Raw genomic sequence first — 18443 nt, forward strand, 5'->3', positions numbered from 1 at the left:
CTCTCTGTTGATGTCTCTAGCCGGGCAACCCTGGATAAGTTGAAGACCGTGTCTGTCCTTGGCAACATACGAGTCCGCTCGTTCTTCGCTCATGGACTTAACACTACTGCTGGTGTGATTTCTGACGTGGACATAGAGATCAAGGATATGGACTTGGTGCAACTGCTATCAAGTTCTGTTCGCATAACTGACATCCATTGTTTCGGCAAATCACGGTGTGTCAAACTAGTGTTTGAGGGTACTACTTTACCATCGCATGTGAAAGTGGGTTTTGTGAGGCACCCAGTGCGTCCTTATGTGCCCCGACCGGTGCAGTGCCGAAAATGCCAGAAGATTGGACATGTAAGTGCTGCGTGTACGAGCACGAAAACATGTCCGCGTTGTGGTGGCGTGCACGATGGACCTACATGTACGATTGAGTCTCCAGTTTGTGCCAACTGCAAAGGTCCTCATGAGGCAACATCTAGGGAATGTCCGAAGGTGAAAACAGAGATGAAGATCTTGAAGAAAATGGTGAGAGACCATTCTACTCACCGAGAAGCAGCAATCGCAGTACGTCGCTCCAGGAGGAGGACACGAAGTCGGCAGAAGAAATTGAGCTCAGTAAATGACGTGTCAACACATCAGGAGGACCGAGACCGCTCTGCCGCGCAAAAGCCACTGCCTCCAGCTCCGCAAGAGCCAAGACTGACAACCCCCCAGGAGGACCCCGCAGAGTGGCCACTTCTACCATCGCGTACTGTAAGCTCTGTGACACGTCCGCCTGTGCGTCCGCCGGCTGTGTCGACAACAGATGATCAAATCAGGGTGATGCTGAAACAGCTGATAGGCACCTTACGGCTGATAATTGCTGGAGTGAACACGCCAATTGCTAAGGCTGCTGTCCAAATTTTAGACGCTATTGAACCGGTGCTTGCCACCCTTTAATAGCAGTCAAAATTATGGCTCTACCGTCGTCAGCACCCTCACTGCAGGAGAGAATCTCTCGATCGGCAGTATTACAATGGAATGCTCGAGGTCTGCGAGGCCACCTAGCAGATCTCAGGCAGAGGATCTTCAAATACCGATTTCCGGTGCTTGTAATATGTGAGCCTAATATCACATCTCCTTTTCGACTGTCCGGTTATGAAAGTTTCCTCTCTGAAGCGGCTGGGCATTTGAGCAAGGTACTACTATGCGTCCGTCGTGACCTCACTTACGTTCGGCATCAAATACCTGGGGGCAGTAGCAACGAGTATGTAGCAATCACTGTGACTTTGAATGGGCGCACAATCTCTATTATAGGTGGCTACATACTACCAAGGGGTCGATTTGATGCCCTACGACTACAATCGCTACTTGACAGCGTTTCGGAACCCCATATAATAGTAGGCGATTTCAATGCGCATCACCACGGCTGGGGAAGCGCCGTTACAAACGTTCGAGGACGGGATATCGCCACGTTCATGAACAATGCAGGTCTCGTTTTGCTCAATGATGGCACGCCGACATTTCTACGCGGGACTACCTACAGCAGCTGCCTGGACCTTGCATTTGTATCCAGGCGCCTGTCATCGTTCGCAACGTGGTGTGCTGATATTGAAAGTTATGGAAGTGACCACATACCGACGTATGTGCAGCTACGGTGGTTTCACTGTCTTCCAAATTCCAAAATACGTTGCACCGACTGGAGTGCTTTCCGCATTGTTCTAGAAAAAACCTGTGGGAAACTCGCTGATCCAACAGATGTGGAACAGCGTATTATTTCGGCCATGCACGATGCAACACGCAATATCTCAGCGCCAAATTCCACAGCACCAGTGGATGTGATCTACGCGCAGCTTCGGGCGATTCGTCGGCGCGCAGAAAGAAAATACCGGAGGACAAAGGATGTCTCGGATCTCCGGGCCTCTCGACGTGCCCAGAAGCAAATACAGCGCTATTTGGAGAACCTAGGCAAACAACGGTGGCGGTCATTTTGCAGCAGATTGGATCCCCGCAAACCACTCTCCACAATCTGGCACGTTGTTCGAGCACTGCCGACATTTCCCCAGCAGAAACACCCTTTCCGTGCATTGGCACTTCATGATAGACGGCAAGAACTAGAGGTGGCGGAGGATTTCTGCTCGAGAATTGCCGGAAGCGCTTCTTTACCTCGGCAGCATCGATGTGCGCCCCCCACGATGGACGATCGACTGGACATCCCCTTCACAATTCAAGAACTGAAAGCAGCTCTTTCTGCTTGCACGCATCCTTCATCCCCAGGACCTGATGGAATAACATACAATGCGCTTCGTCATCTAGGCCCACAGGTAATGGAAGCCCTCTTAACATTGTTCAACCACTCTTGGGCCTCTGCCACTGTACCACAGCAGTGGAAAAGAAGCCGCATTGTGGCCTTGCTCAAACCAGGGAAATCGCCACTCACATTAACATCCTACAGACCAGTAGCTCTGGCAAGTTGTATTGGCAAGACGATGGAGCGTATGGTGCTAACCCGTCTAGAATGGTTCCTTGAAAAACATGGGCTATACCCTTCCACAATGACGGGTTTCCGCAAAGGCCGGTCTGCCATCGACAGTGTAATTGATCTCGTGTCAACGGTAGAACATGAAAAACGCCGTCACAGGTTGACTGCTGCTCTTTTCCTCGACATAAAGGGCGCATTCGATAATGTTCAGCATGATGCAGTACTAAATGCACTCGAAGAATGTGGTATAGGCGGACGTCTACACAATTGGATTGCAAGCTATTTGACAAACCGGACAGTCTACATGGAGACTCTTGAAGGTGACACAGCAGATCATCATGTTGCTTGTGGTGTTCCTCAGGGAGGAGTACTCAGTCCAACGTTGTTCAATCTCGTGCTCATTGGCCTTTTCAAACAACTACCGAAGACTGTTTCAATATCCGCCTACGCAGACGATATTTGCATCTGGACATCAAGTGTCACGCGTCCCCATGTGCAAGCAAGATTGCAGCGTTCGGTGTCCATTACGTCTGCGTACTTGCGCCGTCAGGGGCTTGAACTTTCGCCAACTAAAAGCGTAACATTGGCTTTCACACGCAAGATAATGGCGTGGTATCCGGTCACAATTGACGGGCAAATTGTTCCCTACACACATCACAAATTCCTAGGTGTTACGATAGACCGTGACCTGTCCTGGACGAAGCACATTTCTGTGCTCAAGAAAAAGCTCGACAGCTTTGCAAGCATTGTGCGGTGTATGGCAGGAAAATGTTGGGGTCCCTCTGAGCGATCTTTACTACACGTGTACCAGGCGCTGGTAGTCGGCCTTCTCAGATACAGTGCACCCGTTCTCTCGGGGGTCAGACTATCAGGCCTGCGTGTGCTTGAAAGCGCGCAGGCTCGTGCTTTAAGAGTATGCTTGGGTTTGCCATGTAAAACTTCTTCATGGGGCACATTTTATGAGGCCCGCGCCTGCCCAGCACGAATTTATTTTCAACAGGAGCCACTTCGTGTGCATTTGCGGCATCTGACCAGGCATCGTCATCACCCCCTGACTAACATTAGTGCGGTGCGTCCAGATGCAGCCTTTTCCAGAGCCCTTTGGATGCAGCGCAATGCGCTGCCTTCGACCTACGCGCGACACCAGATTGCGGAGGTGCCACTTTGGGCAGTACCAAAACCATCTATACGGACAACAATCCCAGGGATAACAAAGAAAACGCACATTCCAACAGTCGGACTGAAACAGCTGGCGCTGTCATACATTACATCTATGTATACTAACACCCAGCATGTTTTCGTGGACGGATCCGTTACGACCACTTCTTCAGCTGCAGCGGTGATAGTGCCAGGACATGCCTCATGTCACCGTTTCAGGCTCATGCACAAAACGTCCTCTACGGCAACCGAATTGGCAGCCATACGAGAAGCCGTCCTTTAGATTGGTCACCAGCCAGCGCAGCAATGCACTATATTCTGCGACTCGAGATCGGCATTACAGGTCGTACAAACTTATCTAAAACCAAGAGCATGCGAGCAGCTGGTTCAACAGATTGTGCTTTTGTTAGCCGAGGCTTTCCACCGCGGCCATATCATAAAGTTTCAATGGATACCGAGCCATTGCGGCATAGCGGGAAACGAGCGTGCTGACGCCGAGGCTCGGATGGCACATAGTGATGGTGCTTTCATTGAGATAGCCTTTTCAAGATCAGACATTGGAGCCTTGTTGGCGCATTTAATGCAGGCGGCAATGCAGTCGCACTGGCATGATCCGAGTCATCAACAGGACCGCGTGTGTAAGCTTGACGCTGGCTCACGATTACATTTCCCATCTGTGGTGGTGCGACGTCATGGGACTTTACTCCACCGGCTACGGCTTGGCGTTGCCTACACCAAACACTATCTTCACAAGATCGGCATCGAAAGTAACCCAAATTGCGCACAGTGCAACACACCAGAGACTATTGGACACCTTCTTTGCGTGTGCCCGAAGTATACTTCTGAAAGAACAACATTGGAGGCGACCGTGAAAAACCTGGACTCTCGCCCTCTCTCTGAGGAAACTCTTCTGGGCGCAAGAACGAGACGTTCTGATTGGTGGCGTGTGACAAAAGCCCTGCTCAACTTTTTGTGTGAAACAGGCCTGGATACTCGTTTGTGACCGCCTGTGCACAACCTACATGGTTAATGACATGTGTCGGTGTTGTGTTGCAGACACCAGTTTTGAGTTTTATGTGTGTCCAGTAACCGCGATGCGAGCGCCAGCCAGTGTTGTGTGTGTGTGTGTGTGTGCGTGTGCATAGACATCACCCGTGAAACTCATTGTATTATGCCATCATCAGCCTTCATTCACACTTTCTTTTTCCTCCTCTTCCCTTTCCCCTGTGTGGAGTAGCAGGCCAGGGCCCTGTTACCACCGGCCGACCTCTCCGCCTTTCTTTAAAATTCCCTTCTTCTTCTTCTTCTTCTTCATTGCTTTGAGTGGTGCCGCGAGACAGCCTTTTTCTGTTTCTGGGATATACTTCAACCGAACATTAAGGACATTGACACCGCACCTTACACTATAAGGTACCTGCATGTACTGAAGGATTCCGAAGTTACACGCTGTCTGCTAGTGCTGACTGGACTTTAAGCGCGTGAAAGAGCCGCATGTTCGATCGACGTACAAAGCTGCCTGGTTAAACTCAGTCGCTCTTAAGAAACGAGTGCCTGTTTCTGCGGGCGGTTTATGCGGCGCAGGATGGCACTCTGGTACGGTAGCCGGTTCATGACGCATATTTGTCTCCCGCAATTTAGATGCGCGCGTCCAGTGATGTGTATGCAGGCATGGGAATGTGTTTCGCCACAGCGAAATTCTGGTCTTGCATTAGAATTTGGCTGGTCAGTTAGACTGATAAGAAAAAACGAAGAAATAAAGAAATAAAAATATAGAAAATAATAGCCTGCGTGGACTATAGGTAGCCTGTCTGACCCTGAACCAAAGGCTCAGAAGTTCGGTCCCCGAAATATAATCTCAATTTCTTTAGAACGCCATTTCTTTAATTGATATACTGGCATGTCGTAATGACTTTTGATTTGTGTTTACACCTTCGCTGCGCCAGTCTTTTAATGGTTTAATTATTTTTTTTTCCACAGCTTCACGTGCGACATGACAACGCTCTCAACCAATCCGACCTTTCCATATACACCGCCGACGGCAGCAACTACGCCGTTTCTCCAATGGATGCGATCCCTAATGCTATTGGGTAAAAAAATCACGTGTCATGTGCGCAGTCGGAAAACTTAACCCAAGGGGGAAACATATCACTTACAACCAAGAAGTCCCAAAGATGTAACGGGTGCCGCGGTCGCGTTTAGGGCATTGCGGATGGTTCGCTAGACAGCTAATGCAAGCGCGCTGTGAATCACGCGGCCAGAAAATTACGCGGAAATTACAAAATTTGATGTGTGACCACACTGAAATTTATTACGCATTGGGGTTTCGTATCTGGTGCTGAGAAAAAAAATTACGAATATTGTGATGAAGATAGGAATGCACTGTTGGTGCGCTTTTTGGTCGGTGCAGAAAGAAGGGGAAATAATGATCCTGATGGCGCTGCGTGGCAGCCTTAGCGGGCTGAGAAATGGTCCCATGGACTAGCAACCTATCTTTAAAGGATCTGAGGCGATTGCACAGGTGCTCCTTTTGGGAGGCTTCGCGTTTGCAATCATCGGCGCTAATTGATCGGCGCTGGTGTTCCTGAATGATGTTACTTGCTCTCGCTGCTTTCCTAGCGACGGTGACGTATCGCGGAAATGCGGCGCACATAGAACTAGATGCGAGCTTTATGAGTAGAGCTCTATTTTGATAATGATGATGAGGAGTTTTTCTAGAGCAATGGCAACTGTGGCCAAAAGCGCCACGCAGGGGATCGAGCACCGGACCTTCCACATGCGAGGCAGATGATCAGACCACTAGGCCGCCGCTGAATGCTTTTCAGCGTGTTACCTGGTTTCCTTCTCCAATGCCCCTATACAGGGTGAAATTTTGTTTTGAATATTTGCTCTTAAACTTAACGTGGCAGTTGACTTCTATGCTGCGCCACAACTATAATACACTTAGTCGGCAACTTAGGAGGCCACGCACGAAAATAGGTGCTGAGTTACTTGCAGCGCAAGGCTCTGATTGCTCTTACCCTCCCATTAATGCAGAAGGAAACAGCGTTTCTGGGGCGCTTATAGCCTCTATCAAAAGGACAACAGAGGAAGAGCTGTTCCTCCACGAAAGATAATGTAGCACGGTTTTGCCTCAGCGAGGCTGCTGAGGTGAGTACCTGCAATATAGCCAAAACTGGGTGTTTTTCTTAGGCAAGAATCGTTTGGATTATTTCCTCTTAGTGTCCATAACCACTTGCTCAATAAATAAGTCTCGAATAAGCGAAAAAGATTCCTTTTCAATTGCACTGACAAACGTGAACCCTCAAATGCAGCACGATCCCAAAATTAAAAAATATATATAAACACTTAAGACTCTTTTCATGTTGTGAAACTAGAACAAAAAAAAATACCGCGTAGGTTGTTAGTTTCTGCGAGGCCAGACGCTTTATTAATGGTATTTTAAAGAATGAAACCTGATTGGTTCTAATGCTTCGCCATTTTTCCCGCGATATCACATTTCCTAATTTTGTACGAATACAAGTTTATGGTTAATGGGGGTTTAACGTCCCAAAGCCATTCAGCCTATGAAGGGCTCCGTATATTTCGGCCTCCTGAGGTTCTCTAACGTGAACTGACATCACACAGCTCACGGGTCTCTGGAATATCGCCTCCACTGAGATTGGACCCCCACGGCGGGGATCGAACTCGCGTCTTTCGGGTCAGCAGCCGAGCGCCATAACTCTGAGCCACCCCGGCGGCATGAGTACAATCAGTGTCAGGTAGCGAATAGAATATTCAGTAATGTGTGCAGATGTGTTTTTCCCAATATCATTTTTATCTTAATATTGTCAGGAAGTGGCGACTGCCGTCTGATGAGCAGAAAGCCTGCGAATATGGTGTCTAAACAAAACTCGTTATTAGAGCTGACGTGCGTCCACAACGGTTTGAATCACTCGGCGGCGCCGTAGCGACAAGTGTGCTCGGCGGCGCCGCAGCGACAAGTGTGCTCGGCGGTCGTCGAAAAGAATGCCCGCCGTTGTCGGCCCTGCTAAATTTAAACCTTTTAGAGCACTTTCGAGATGAAGAACGCAAAGCTACTAGAACATTCTGGAACAACGTAGAATTGGCTCTGCCTGGATGCGATCAATCGAGATAAATCTGGTGGCGCCTTGCATAACAAAGCTATAAAGCGGCGTGCGCGCAGCTTTAAAGACTGAACAAACAAACATGTGCAAATATTCGCAGCATTAATCCCCTCTCATAGAAGCATCGACCAGATGCGTTATAACAAACAACGTGACTAGCTACAAATAAAACGAATCGTGCGAAAATAAACTTAAAGTATGGAAACACAGCGTCCTTTAGCGCCCATATTAGGGCTTTAGACGGATGACAATGACAAATTCTGGTAGTACGCGGCATCGTTGGGGTGCAGTCATTTCGTCACAGATTACTTCATAACCCAGATCACCTAGCCGAAGAAGAATCTCGTACTGTCCGAAATAGCAGCGCAAAAGCTTTTCACCCAATCCACGGCGGCGAATGGGAGTCCAAACCTAGACTTGGTCTCCTGACTTGTATTCCGCGTTGCGTCTTCGTAAGTTGTAGCATCTGAAGTCGGTCCACTACTGGTCTTTGATCCGTAATCGGGCAAGTCTTCGGGCTTCTTCTGCGCGTTGAAGGTAGGCGGCGACGTCGAACTTTTTTTTCTTCGGTAACGTTGGGAAGCATGGCGTCTAGCGTGGTCGCGGCCTCCCTGCCATCTGGGTAGTCCCCTACACTGCGGTTTTGAAGGCGAAGACGACGTATGGCAGGATGACATCTCCGGTTTGTTTTCGGCATCGACATACATGGCCAGCATATCGGCACAGGGAAACCGTTCAATAGCAGCTGTTTTCAGTGGGGCTGGGCGTACTCTGTCCTCGCTTACGATGTCGCGTAGAAACAGCAGCTCATCATAGGCAAAGTGGCACTCATCTGCTTTCTAGGCTAGGCCAGACGACTTGATGGCGTGTAGTACTGTTTGAAGTATTTTGAGGTGCGCTTCACGTTCAAGGTGAAGAGAACGATGTCATCTATATATACCAGACAAATCTATCACTTTAGGCCTGGCAGCACTGTATTTATTATTCGCTGAAACGTCGCTGGTGCGGAACACAGACCAAATGGCATCCCCTTGAACTCCAAGAGGCCATCCGGAGTGATGAGTGCGGCCTTCTCTGGATCTATTTCATCGACCTTAATATGCCAGCAACCACTCTTGAGGTCCATCGATGAGAAATTCTTCGCGTTGCAGAGCCGGTCCAGTGTGTGACCCATGCGGGGAAGGAGTACACGTCCTTTTTTTGTTATGTTCAAGCGGCGGCAAACAACGCAGAATCGAAGTGCGCCGTCTTTCTCACTAGAACAACCGGCGCCGGCCTGTGGCTGTTCTAAGGCTGCATGACGTCGTCCGGAAGCATTTCTTCAAATTGATCCCGGATGGCTGGTCGTTCTCGCGGCCACAAACGGTAGGGGCTTTGACGTAGAGGACCGGCATGCTGGTCGGTTGAAATGCGATGCTTTGCAATTGGCGTTTGTCGGACCTTCGGCGACGACGAAAAACACTCTCTGTAGCTTCGAAGCAGATTGCGGATCTGGTCTTGTCTGTTCCGTGGCAAGACTGTGTTAATGTCGAAAGTGGGCGAGTTCTCTCGGTCAGGCGAATCGTCTGCGGATCGGTCGGAGAAGGCGAAGGAGTCTCGGACGCCGGATATTTCATCGAATAAATAAATCGTCGTTCCTCTGTTAATGTGCCGGTATTCTTCGCTGAAGTTTGTCAGCAGTACTTTGTCCTGGCCTTTGCGGAAATGTGCGATGCCTCTTGCGAAGCTGATCCCTTGGTCTAGAACCAACTGCATGCAGGTTCCCCTCGATGATGGCTTCAGCGTTAATGGCTTTCGGGGCGCCTACGGTTAAGATAACACTTGAACGGGGGGAAGGTGGGCGCTCATCTCTTCCTCCAAGACACTCACGGCAACGTACTTTTTCAGAGTTCTCATTGAAGGAATGGCCTCATTCGTCGAAAGCGTGATCAGCTTGGATCGCAGATGAATGATCGCCTGATGCTTTTTAAGCTAATACATGGCCAAGATCCCTTCACGGGAACATTACCGTAGCACAACGAAGGTCACAAGATAGGTAGCTCTCATTTGACAGTCACTCGCGCTGTGCATCGTCCGGATGGCGTAATGAGGTGGCCCCCTGCGGTGCGAATTTGTGGGTCGTCCCAAGAGGTCGTGACTTTCGTGAGCTGCGCTGCTAATGTTCCATTCACCACCGAGTAATCGGCGCTGTGTCGACTCGAGAGGTAACTTTCCGGCCGTCGTCAACTACTTCTAAGTCTGATGTTCTGGCTCTTGCGTTGCACGTCGTCCTGGGCGTCGGGTCCCGGCTTCGTCGGGTATAGGAATCGTGTCTAGAACGCGTTATCGAAGCTTTTCTTGGTAGCGTCGTTGCTTTGAAGGCGGTTTGCGCCGTGTTCGAGGTTTATTGTATGCGGCGTCAGCGCGTCAGGGACAACGTCTAGCGAGGCATGGTCGTTAGAGAATCTTCGGCGTTTCGCTCAGAAGCAACCTCACCTCTCCAAAGGTTCTTTAGTTTCCCCTCCGTGTGCTGGGAGTGGCGACGCATAGAGCGAGGATGACGGCGATAGTGAGCGCAAAATGCGGTTCGGCGAGTACTCCTATCGACGCAGGTACTCACGATTTCTTGCGGACGCTGGCCGAAGCTTGGTCGTGGGGCGTTAACGGCAAATCCTCGAAGACCGATACGTCGGTACGTGCAGTGAGAAAGAATATAGCCAGCCTCACCGCAATGAAAGCACAACAATCGGTTGTCGGAAGTCCTCCAGGCGTCGCATTTCCTGGAGCTTCAGCATCGTTCTTCGGCTGGGCGGGCGGAGGCAGGGTGGCGGCGCTCTGGAACATGTGGCTCATCTCGGAAAGGACGTAGGGGTTGTCGCTCGGGCTGAGAAGTGCGTACTGCCGCGGCGAAGGTTGTGGCATGGTGATGCGTTGCCGTCGAGGTGCCAAGTGTCTGTTGCACTTCTTCACGTACCACAATCATGAGACTCGCTGTTTGCGACTGTGGGGAGGATGGCAGTAATCGGCGTAGCTCCTCGCGGACAACTTCCCGCAAGTTGTCGCTGGTGGTGGTCATTGTGTCGGGACACATTCCACAGACAGAGGAAGGGCGGCTGTACTGCCGCGCCCGGACGTCGAGGGTCTTTTCGCTCGTGCACACTTCTTTCATGAATTCGTCAACTGTTTTTGGCGGCCGGAGGACGAGGCTGCCATAGAGTTGTACTTTTACGCCGCGCATTAAAAACCGACCTTTTTTTTCCTCGGCCATCTTGGGGTCGCCGCGCTTCAATGAGGCGTTCCATGAGTAGTTCAGCTCTTTCTTTTCTCACGACACTGGTGAATGCCTTCAAACGTTCTTTCTTGAATAGTTCCGATGTCATTAGGGAAGAGTTGTGCTTTTCATACGACGAGCGTGATGAGCCCTCCAACGCGAAAAAAAGATTGCCCGATTTTCGCAGCATCATCCCAAGTGTTGAATGATGCCAAGCGCTGAAATTGGCCTAACCATTCTTCGGGGCCTTCGCCTATGGATCCATTGAAAGTTGCCGGCACCCGCGGCTGCTGCAGTATGATCGGGGTCAACATCTTTGGCGAGGTAGTGGTGCTCGTAGCAGAGTCTTTGCGCTGTCTGGTGCGGTCCAGCAGGTTTCCGAACTCAGGCTGCTCTCCGTGGAGACATCGGCTGGCTCGCCCTCCGGTGCTAAGCGCAAAGTGTTGGCGCCACGAGTTGAAGGAGGTGTCCGGTACTTAGAAGGCCACCCCGCACCTCCCCCAGATGTCAAGAAGTGGCGACTGCAGTCTGGTGAGCACAAAGGCTGCGAAAATGGTGTCTAGACAAAACTCTTTATTTTAGATGAGTTGCGCCCACAATGGCCTGAATCACTCGGCGCCAGCGCAGCGACAAGCGTGCTTGGCGGTCGTCGAACAGAATGCCTGCTGCTCTTGGCCGTGCTCATTTAAACCTCATAGCGAACTTTCGAGATAAAGCGTACAAAGTTACTGTAACATTCTGGAACCTCGTAGAATCAGCTCTGCCTGGATGCGATCAATCGATATAAATCGGGTCGCGTCTTACATTACAAACAAAGCGATAAAGCTGTGGCGGCAGTTTTGAAGACTGAACAAACACTGCAACGATTCGCGACCTATGAACATAAAAGGGCATAATCTATGCATGCTATCAATTACACTAAGAACGTTTTTATAAACACGTAACAATTAGAAGTTCCGCGCGCATATTATAATCTACCTAGTACAGACATTACAAATTCAATTCGGCTTGTTTAGTGTATTGAAGGGCATACGTGAAGCTTCCCTCACCAAAAATAATTTGTTCGCCTTGAATCAAGACACTTTTTCAAACCATTCCACCCGAGAAAACCCAAGCATCAGTCCGGGCAAATATGTTATCTATTAAAAGAAGGGGTATCCGGCAGATCTGCGGATTCAACCCTGTACTTTCCGAATGCGAGACAGATCATCTACCACAAGGCCATCAATTAAAAAAGGCTCCTGGGTACATAAAAATATTCTGAACTCTTACTACCAGCGCTGTCGTCTAGCAGCAATTAATCTGACAGGCTGAGTGGAGCCTGATCATGAAGTGGTGGTTGCCTGCCTGTAATATTTGTGACAAGGCAAATGACGAGAGAAAAATACTTTCACTGTTACCAGAAACCTGATTTGTGGCACAAGGTTGTTCAGCAGCAGCTTGAATTGAGCCGCAAAATTATTTTCGTGGACTCCCTGTTTCTAAGAGTACAGTAAAATTTGGACGACGTATTTTCATTTATAACCAGTGAATTTTTAATTCATTGCCGTCATGCTAAAACTGCATATATATTTCGTCACCAGTTTCAAACGTACTCAAAGCAAGCTTTCTGTTTACGAATATATTTTGAACATCGAGGACGAAACTTGACGAACTTGTTTCCTATGTACTACTAGGGCATTCAGCAGTACAAGAGATATTTATGACACATTATAAGTAATCCGGGCCGTGTACACCACGCGTATTAATAATTGCGCAGGGCAAGGGAATAAAATGAAATGTGAGGTTCGTTCATGAGAACGGAATGGCCAAACACATGTACGCATCTAGCACGTGTCTTTGAACGTCACCGATCTTTTCTAGGACGTAACTTAAGAAGCGGATGCGAGAATGTGGCTTAGCTGACTCACATTCTATGTTGGATTCGTGTGGGTGTGTTCGTGGAGGAACGTACATTCGCTTAGTTTTCACACTAGCTCTGTGACCACTGTCCAGCTTCTCTGATTATCTGAGGTGATTTCAACGCACATTTCTGCGGAAGAAAACTAGAAGGCACAACTTGCAAGGTCGACTTTAGAGCTACCATTGATGGAAGGAGATCCCAACTTTCCTCAGCCACCAGCCTCAAGAAAGGTATACACATGAACCGCGGATGAATTGCTCAACGGGAGATGACCAGATGCTGGCTGGCTATTCGCTAATTTTTGTGTTTGTTGCCGATTTACGAGTGCTGGGTTCAAAAGCTAAAAAAAGTTATGCTGGACAAGCAAAGAGAGCACCTGGGATGCGTATCTGCTCTTTATGTCGACAAAACGCTTTCTAATAAGATGGGAGCAAACATAGCGGTAAAGTTACCCAACATTTTTCTAGCTACAGATCTAAAACTCAGGAAGTTTTACGCCGCAACTCACCAGGAAGAACGAACCCTGAAGACGACCTTCAGTAGGCTGAATTCTGCCATTGACGGCTCACAAACAAACTGTGCAGGTCTCATTGCGCTTTGTTGAATGTATACCCTGATGATTGGAAAATGGCAAGTCATTGCGAGTCTTGGTGGCGAATGTAGTCCTTCGAAGCTTTTTGACCCTCTCGCATTGCGCAAACTGCTAGGTGTTTGTGTTGAGCGGAGGAATTTGCAGATGTTTTGATAGGTGCTAATTCTCCAATTGACCGCTGGCCTCCTGTTGCATCGGCCACGTGTGCCATGAACGCCTCGTGCACGTTTATGGAACTGCAGACAGCCCTGAGTGGTCTACTACTTCGATGTGCACCTGATCCCTATAGCGTCGGCGACTAAAGGGTACAGAACTTCCCTCTTGCCCGCAGAGAGCGCTTCTTCACAACTTCAATTTATCGAAGGATGATAGACCGGTTACTGCAATAGCTTCACTTGAACAAAGCGAGTGGGAAAGGGCAAAGAAGGTTCCTAGTGGCAGGTCAACAGGACCAGATGGTATTCCGATTATGTTAATAAAGAAGCTAGGAACAAAATCCAAGCAAACATTATTAAAGGTAGTGAATAAATTGATAGTGGATGGAAAAGTCCCCGATGAATGGCGATTAAGTAGAATGAACATTATATATAAGGGAAAGGGGGACAAAGCTAACGTAGTAGGGTGGGCTCGGCAGCTGTGCCACTGCGCGGACGAGTAACCCTCTTGTCTTCGCCATGCAGGTGCTCCTTCCTGTGTTCACACATGTGCTGTTGCCTGTTCTGGCTGCTGCCTGCGTTGACGTGCGGCCACGTTATCGTCATCACTACGGCAGTCATGAAGCTGATACCAATTCCGTAACAGCGGCTGACGTCACGTTTACCTGGATTTCGCCACCACCTGGCTCTGGGACCATCCGTTCGTCGTGGGAAATACAATCGCCGCAGACATCATATTTTTCGCCACCTATAAAAGATCGCCCGTGGACCGCGGCGCCATGTGGGCTCGGCAGCTGTGCCACTGCGCGGACGAGTAACCCTCTTGTCTTCGCCATGCAGGTTAGAAAATCATACTCTCTTTTTGCAAAGAAATCGAGCAACTACTTCTTAATTCAGCTGCCGAGCCCGCAGTGTTGTACTTGTATTGTCGTTGAATGCTTTGCTGTTGTCCATTCGTTGCTTATGCAATCCGGTGACATAGAAACTAACCCTGGTCCTGACACTGCCGCCATACTTGCAGAACTACAGAAACTAACATCGGGCCAAAGCACGTTAATCAGCGAAGTAAAAGACCTCAGCAGCAGGTTAGTAGCGACAGACAAATCGATCACCGAATTAAGTAAGCGCATTACCGAATTAGAAACCCACTATCAGGACCTCGCATCACTTAAAACAGAAGTTGAATCCATTAAGACTGATGCCGCCACGTCGGCGAGCCAAATCAGTAACCTCGAATCCAGAGTAGACGATGCCGAAAACCGGTCGCGCCGCAACAACCTGCTATTTTATGGCTTACCTGATACTAGCTCAAAGGAAACGTCCTCTGAGTCTGAAGAACTGGTCACCCGCCTTTGCAGTGAAAATTTGGACATCACCATAAACCCAAAAGAAATAGAAAGAGCACATCGTCTTGGCCGTCACTCAAGTGAACGATGTCGACCCATTATCGTTAAATACACTTTCCATAAGACAAAAGAATCCATCCTAAAAAACGCCCGGAAACTAAAAGACACCGACTACAGCATAGGAGAAGACTTTTCACATTCTGTCCGTAAGGCACGCAAACATTTACTACGTTTCGCGAAAGAAACATCTGATAAATACGCACTGCGCTTTAAAACACTGTACATAGGCCCCAAGCAGTATATATTCGACGACTTGACGGAAACGGTAAAAGAAGTGCCATAACAATCACACTCTGCTCGCTCTAAAGCAACTCCCCGACAGCACACCCCCCGAACTAATCTTACCTTATCTGCAGTATTTACTAACATACGAAGCTTTTTACCGAAACGGGAAATCGTATCTAGTCTTGTCTTATCAACCAACAGCACCCTTCTCATTCTTACAGAAACGTGGTTAACAGGCAATATCAGTGATACCGAAATTTTAGCTGCGCTGCCCAACTTTAAAGTTTACCGTAAAGACCGGGAAAGAGCCCGTGGCGGTGGCGTGCTCATAGCCGTACATCAGCAGTTTTCAGCATCCTTAATCAATGTAGATTCTAACTTAGAACTGCTATGGCTGCTCTGCCACGCTGCCCCCCGAACTGTGCTGGTAGGAGTCTGTTACAGGCCACCGCAAAATGATCCGGACTTTTCCTACAAACTAAACAATGTGCTGAGTGAACTGACGTCATCGTATCCTAACGCAGATATTGTTCTTTTTGGTGATTTCAATTTTCCCACTATTGACTGGCGTAACTACACCTCCATGACAAATTCTTCAGAAGCAAAAAATTTTGTCGATGTCTGTCTTAACTTCAACCTTACTCAGCTAATATTAGAGCCAACGCGCATTGCTCAGAATTCCGCCAACACTCTAGATCTGATATTAACCAACAGCCCTGATAGCGCAACAAGTATTACATACCTAAGGGAAATAAGTGATTATAAAGTCATTCATGCTACCTTCAGTTTTACACCCATGCTTCGTCAAGTTTCCAGGAAAACAATTCGTCTTTATGAAAAAGGTGATTTTCAAGCAATAAATGAAGAACTAACTGCTTTTTTTACAACTTATGAAACCGATTTCCACACAAAGTCTCTTAACGAAAATTGAACGATTTTCAGGGACAAAGTTCACGAACTAACAAACAAGTACATTCCGGTAGCTAGTTTCCGTGCTAACCAGCAAAAACCGTGGTTTACTACGGCCCTGAAACGCCTGGAAAACAAGAAAAAGCGTCACTATCGGGCAGCAAAGCGGAACCCAAGCCAAGCATCATGGGAAAAGTACTACACTGCCGAAGCTGATTACCTTGCTGCTATCCGCAACGCAAAACACACCTTTTTCCACTCTGACTTGCCAAAAATGCTAATACACAACCCTAAAAAATTCTGGCACGTAGTAAACCCGAAGGATACACGTACAATTGTTCTTACTAACGATATGGGTCAAACCATCAGCGATTGTGAATGTGCTGACATTTTCAATAGAGCCTTTTCAACTGTTTTTGCGAAAGAGTGTGATTTACCTGCTAACGCCTTCATAAGTTCCTTCACAGCGTCAACCATGGATCCAGTTTCTTTCTTCGCAGATGGTATATCATCTCGTATCGAAAACATCAAGCTAACGTCATCAGCCGGGGTCGATGAAATTAACTCGAAATTTCTGAAAAATACTAAGCACATTTCCGCGGCCTACTTATCACTATTGTACTCTCAGTCTCTCTCTTCAGGTAACATACCGCATGACTGGAAAGTGGGAAAGGTCGTCCCAATCTTCAAGTCCGGTAACAAAAACTCGCCCTTAAATTATCGACCCATTTCCCTAACAAGCATTCCTTGTAAAATCATGGAGCATGTAATTTATTCTCAAGTCATGAACTTTCTCGATTCCAACAATTTCTTTCATTCATCACAACATGGCTTCCGTAAAAACCTTTCCTGTGAGACACAACTGGCTACATTTGTTCATGACTTACATGCTAACCTTGACTGCAACCAACAGATTGATGCTATTTTTTTAGATTACGCAAAAGCCTTTGACAAAGTACCACACCAGAGATTACTACTTAAGCTCTCTTACCTAAATATTCACCCTAGCATTCTAAACTGGATTAAGGAATTTTTAACAAATCGAACCCAATTAGTCATAGTTAATAACGAATTTTCTGATTACATTCCAGTAACCTCAGGCGTCCCCCAAGGATCAGTGCTCGGACCGTTATTATTCTTAATATACATTAATGACTTGCCCCTCCACGTATCATGTCACATTCGTATGTTCGCAGATGATTGCGTCATTTATCGTACTATTAATAACTCCTCCCACCAAGAAGCCCTCCAGACTGACCTAACTAACGTTCAGAAATGGAGCGACTTGTGGATGATGACACTTAACCCTCAGAAATGCAAGATTGTATCCTTCACCCGTCGCACTAAACCATTTATTTTTTCGTACAATATAGCTCAAATCCCAATAGAAGCAGTTAACTTATTTAAGTATTTAGGAGTCACGCTATCTCATGATTTATCTTGGCGCACACATATTTCTAATGTAATATCATCCGCGAATAAAACACTAGGCTTTTTGAAACGCCACTTACGTCGCGCTCCCCAACAAGTTAAACTCCTGGCTTACCAATCGCTAATCAGACCGAAACTAGAATATGCATCCCCCATATGGAATCCACATCAAATATACCTCATAAATGCCCTCGAATCCGTCCAGAACCGTGCCACTAGATTCATCCACAATACCTATTCATACCAAGTCAGCGTGTCGTCTTTAAAAGCAGAATCCGCCTTATCAACCCTTGGTATTCGTCGCCGCATTGCCAGCCTAAACCTGTTTCATAAGTTCTTTTACAGCACCCACGGTTACGCAGGCTATATCACATCACCAGCTCGCATATCGCATCGCACTGGTCACATTCTTCAAGTTTCCCGGCCTCGGACCCATACGACCACGTTCGCTGCCTTCTTCTTCCCCCGAGCAGCATTAGATTGGAACGGCCTTTCCCACAGCATCGCCGCTATCACCTGCCCATCCAACTTTTCCAAAGCACTAACAGATCATATTGTATGTTGCACCCACATGGCAACCACTGTACTTATTTTTTTTTGTATAATCCACCCCTTATGTAACACCCCCACGGGGGTCCTTAAGGTAATAAACTGAACTGAACTGAAGTAACTATCGTCCCATAACAGTGACATCTGTGGTTTACAGGGTGGTGATGCAGATTATAAAGGAGAGATTGCAGGCTTGGGCGGAAAACGAGGGGGTGCTAGGGGAGCTACAAAATGGGTCCCGGAAACAAAGGAGGTTGGAGGACAATCTGTTTTCTTTGACGCAGTGTATAGA

General features: G+C 47.9%; 2 protein-coding genes across 2 annotated transcripts in view; one reads left to right on the forward strand and one right to left on the reverse strand.

Annotated features, from left to right (window-relative positions):
- LOC144099527 (sodium-coupled monocarboxylate transporter 1-like) overlaps positions 1-18443 on the reverse strand; it is a 185563-nt gene that overhangs the window by 106215 nt on the left and 60905 nt on the right. The window lies entirely within an intron of this gene.
- On the forward strand, positions 14151-15746 carry LOC144096847 (uncharacterized). The gene has a single exon (XM_077629701.1). It carries the CDS (start codon positions 14151-14153, stop codon positions 15318-15320), a length of 1170 nt encoding a protein of 389 aa, XP_077485827.1. The 3' UTR covers positions 15321-15746.

This window comes from Amblyomma americanum, chromosome 7 (assembly GCF_052857255.1).
Source record: "Amblyomma americanum isolate KBUSLIRL-KWMA chromosome 7, ASM5285725v1, whole genome shotgun sequence".
Classification (NCBI taxonomy): domain Eukaryota; kingdom Metazoa; phylum Arthropoda; class Arachnida; order Ixodida; family Ixodidae; genus Amblyomma; species Amblyomma americanum.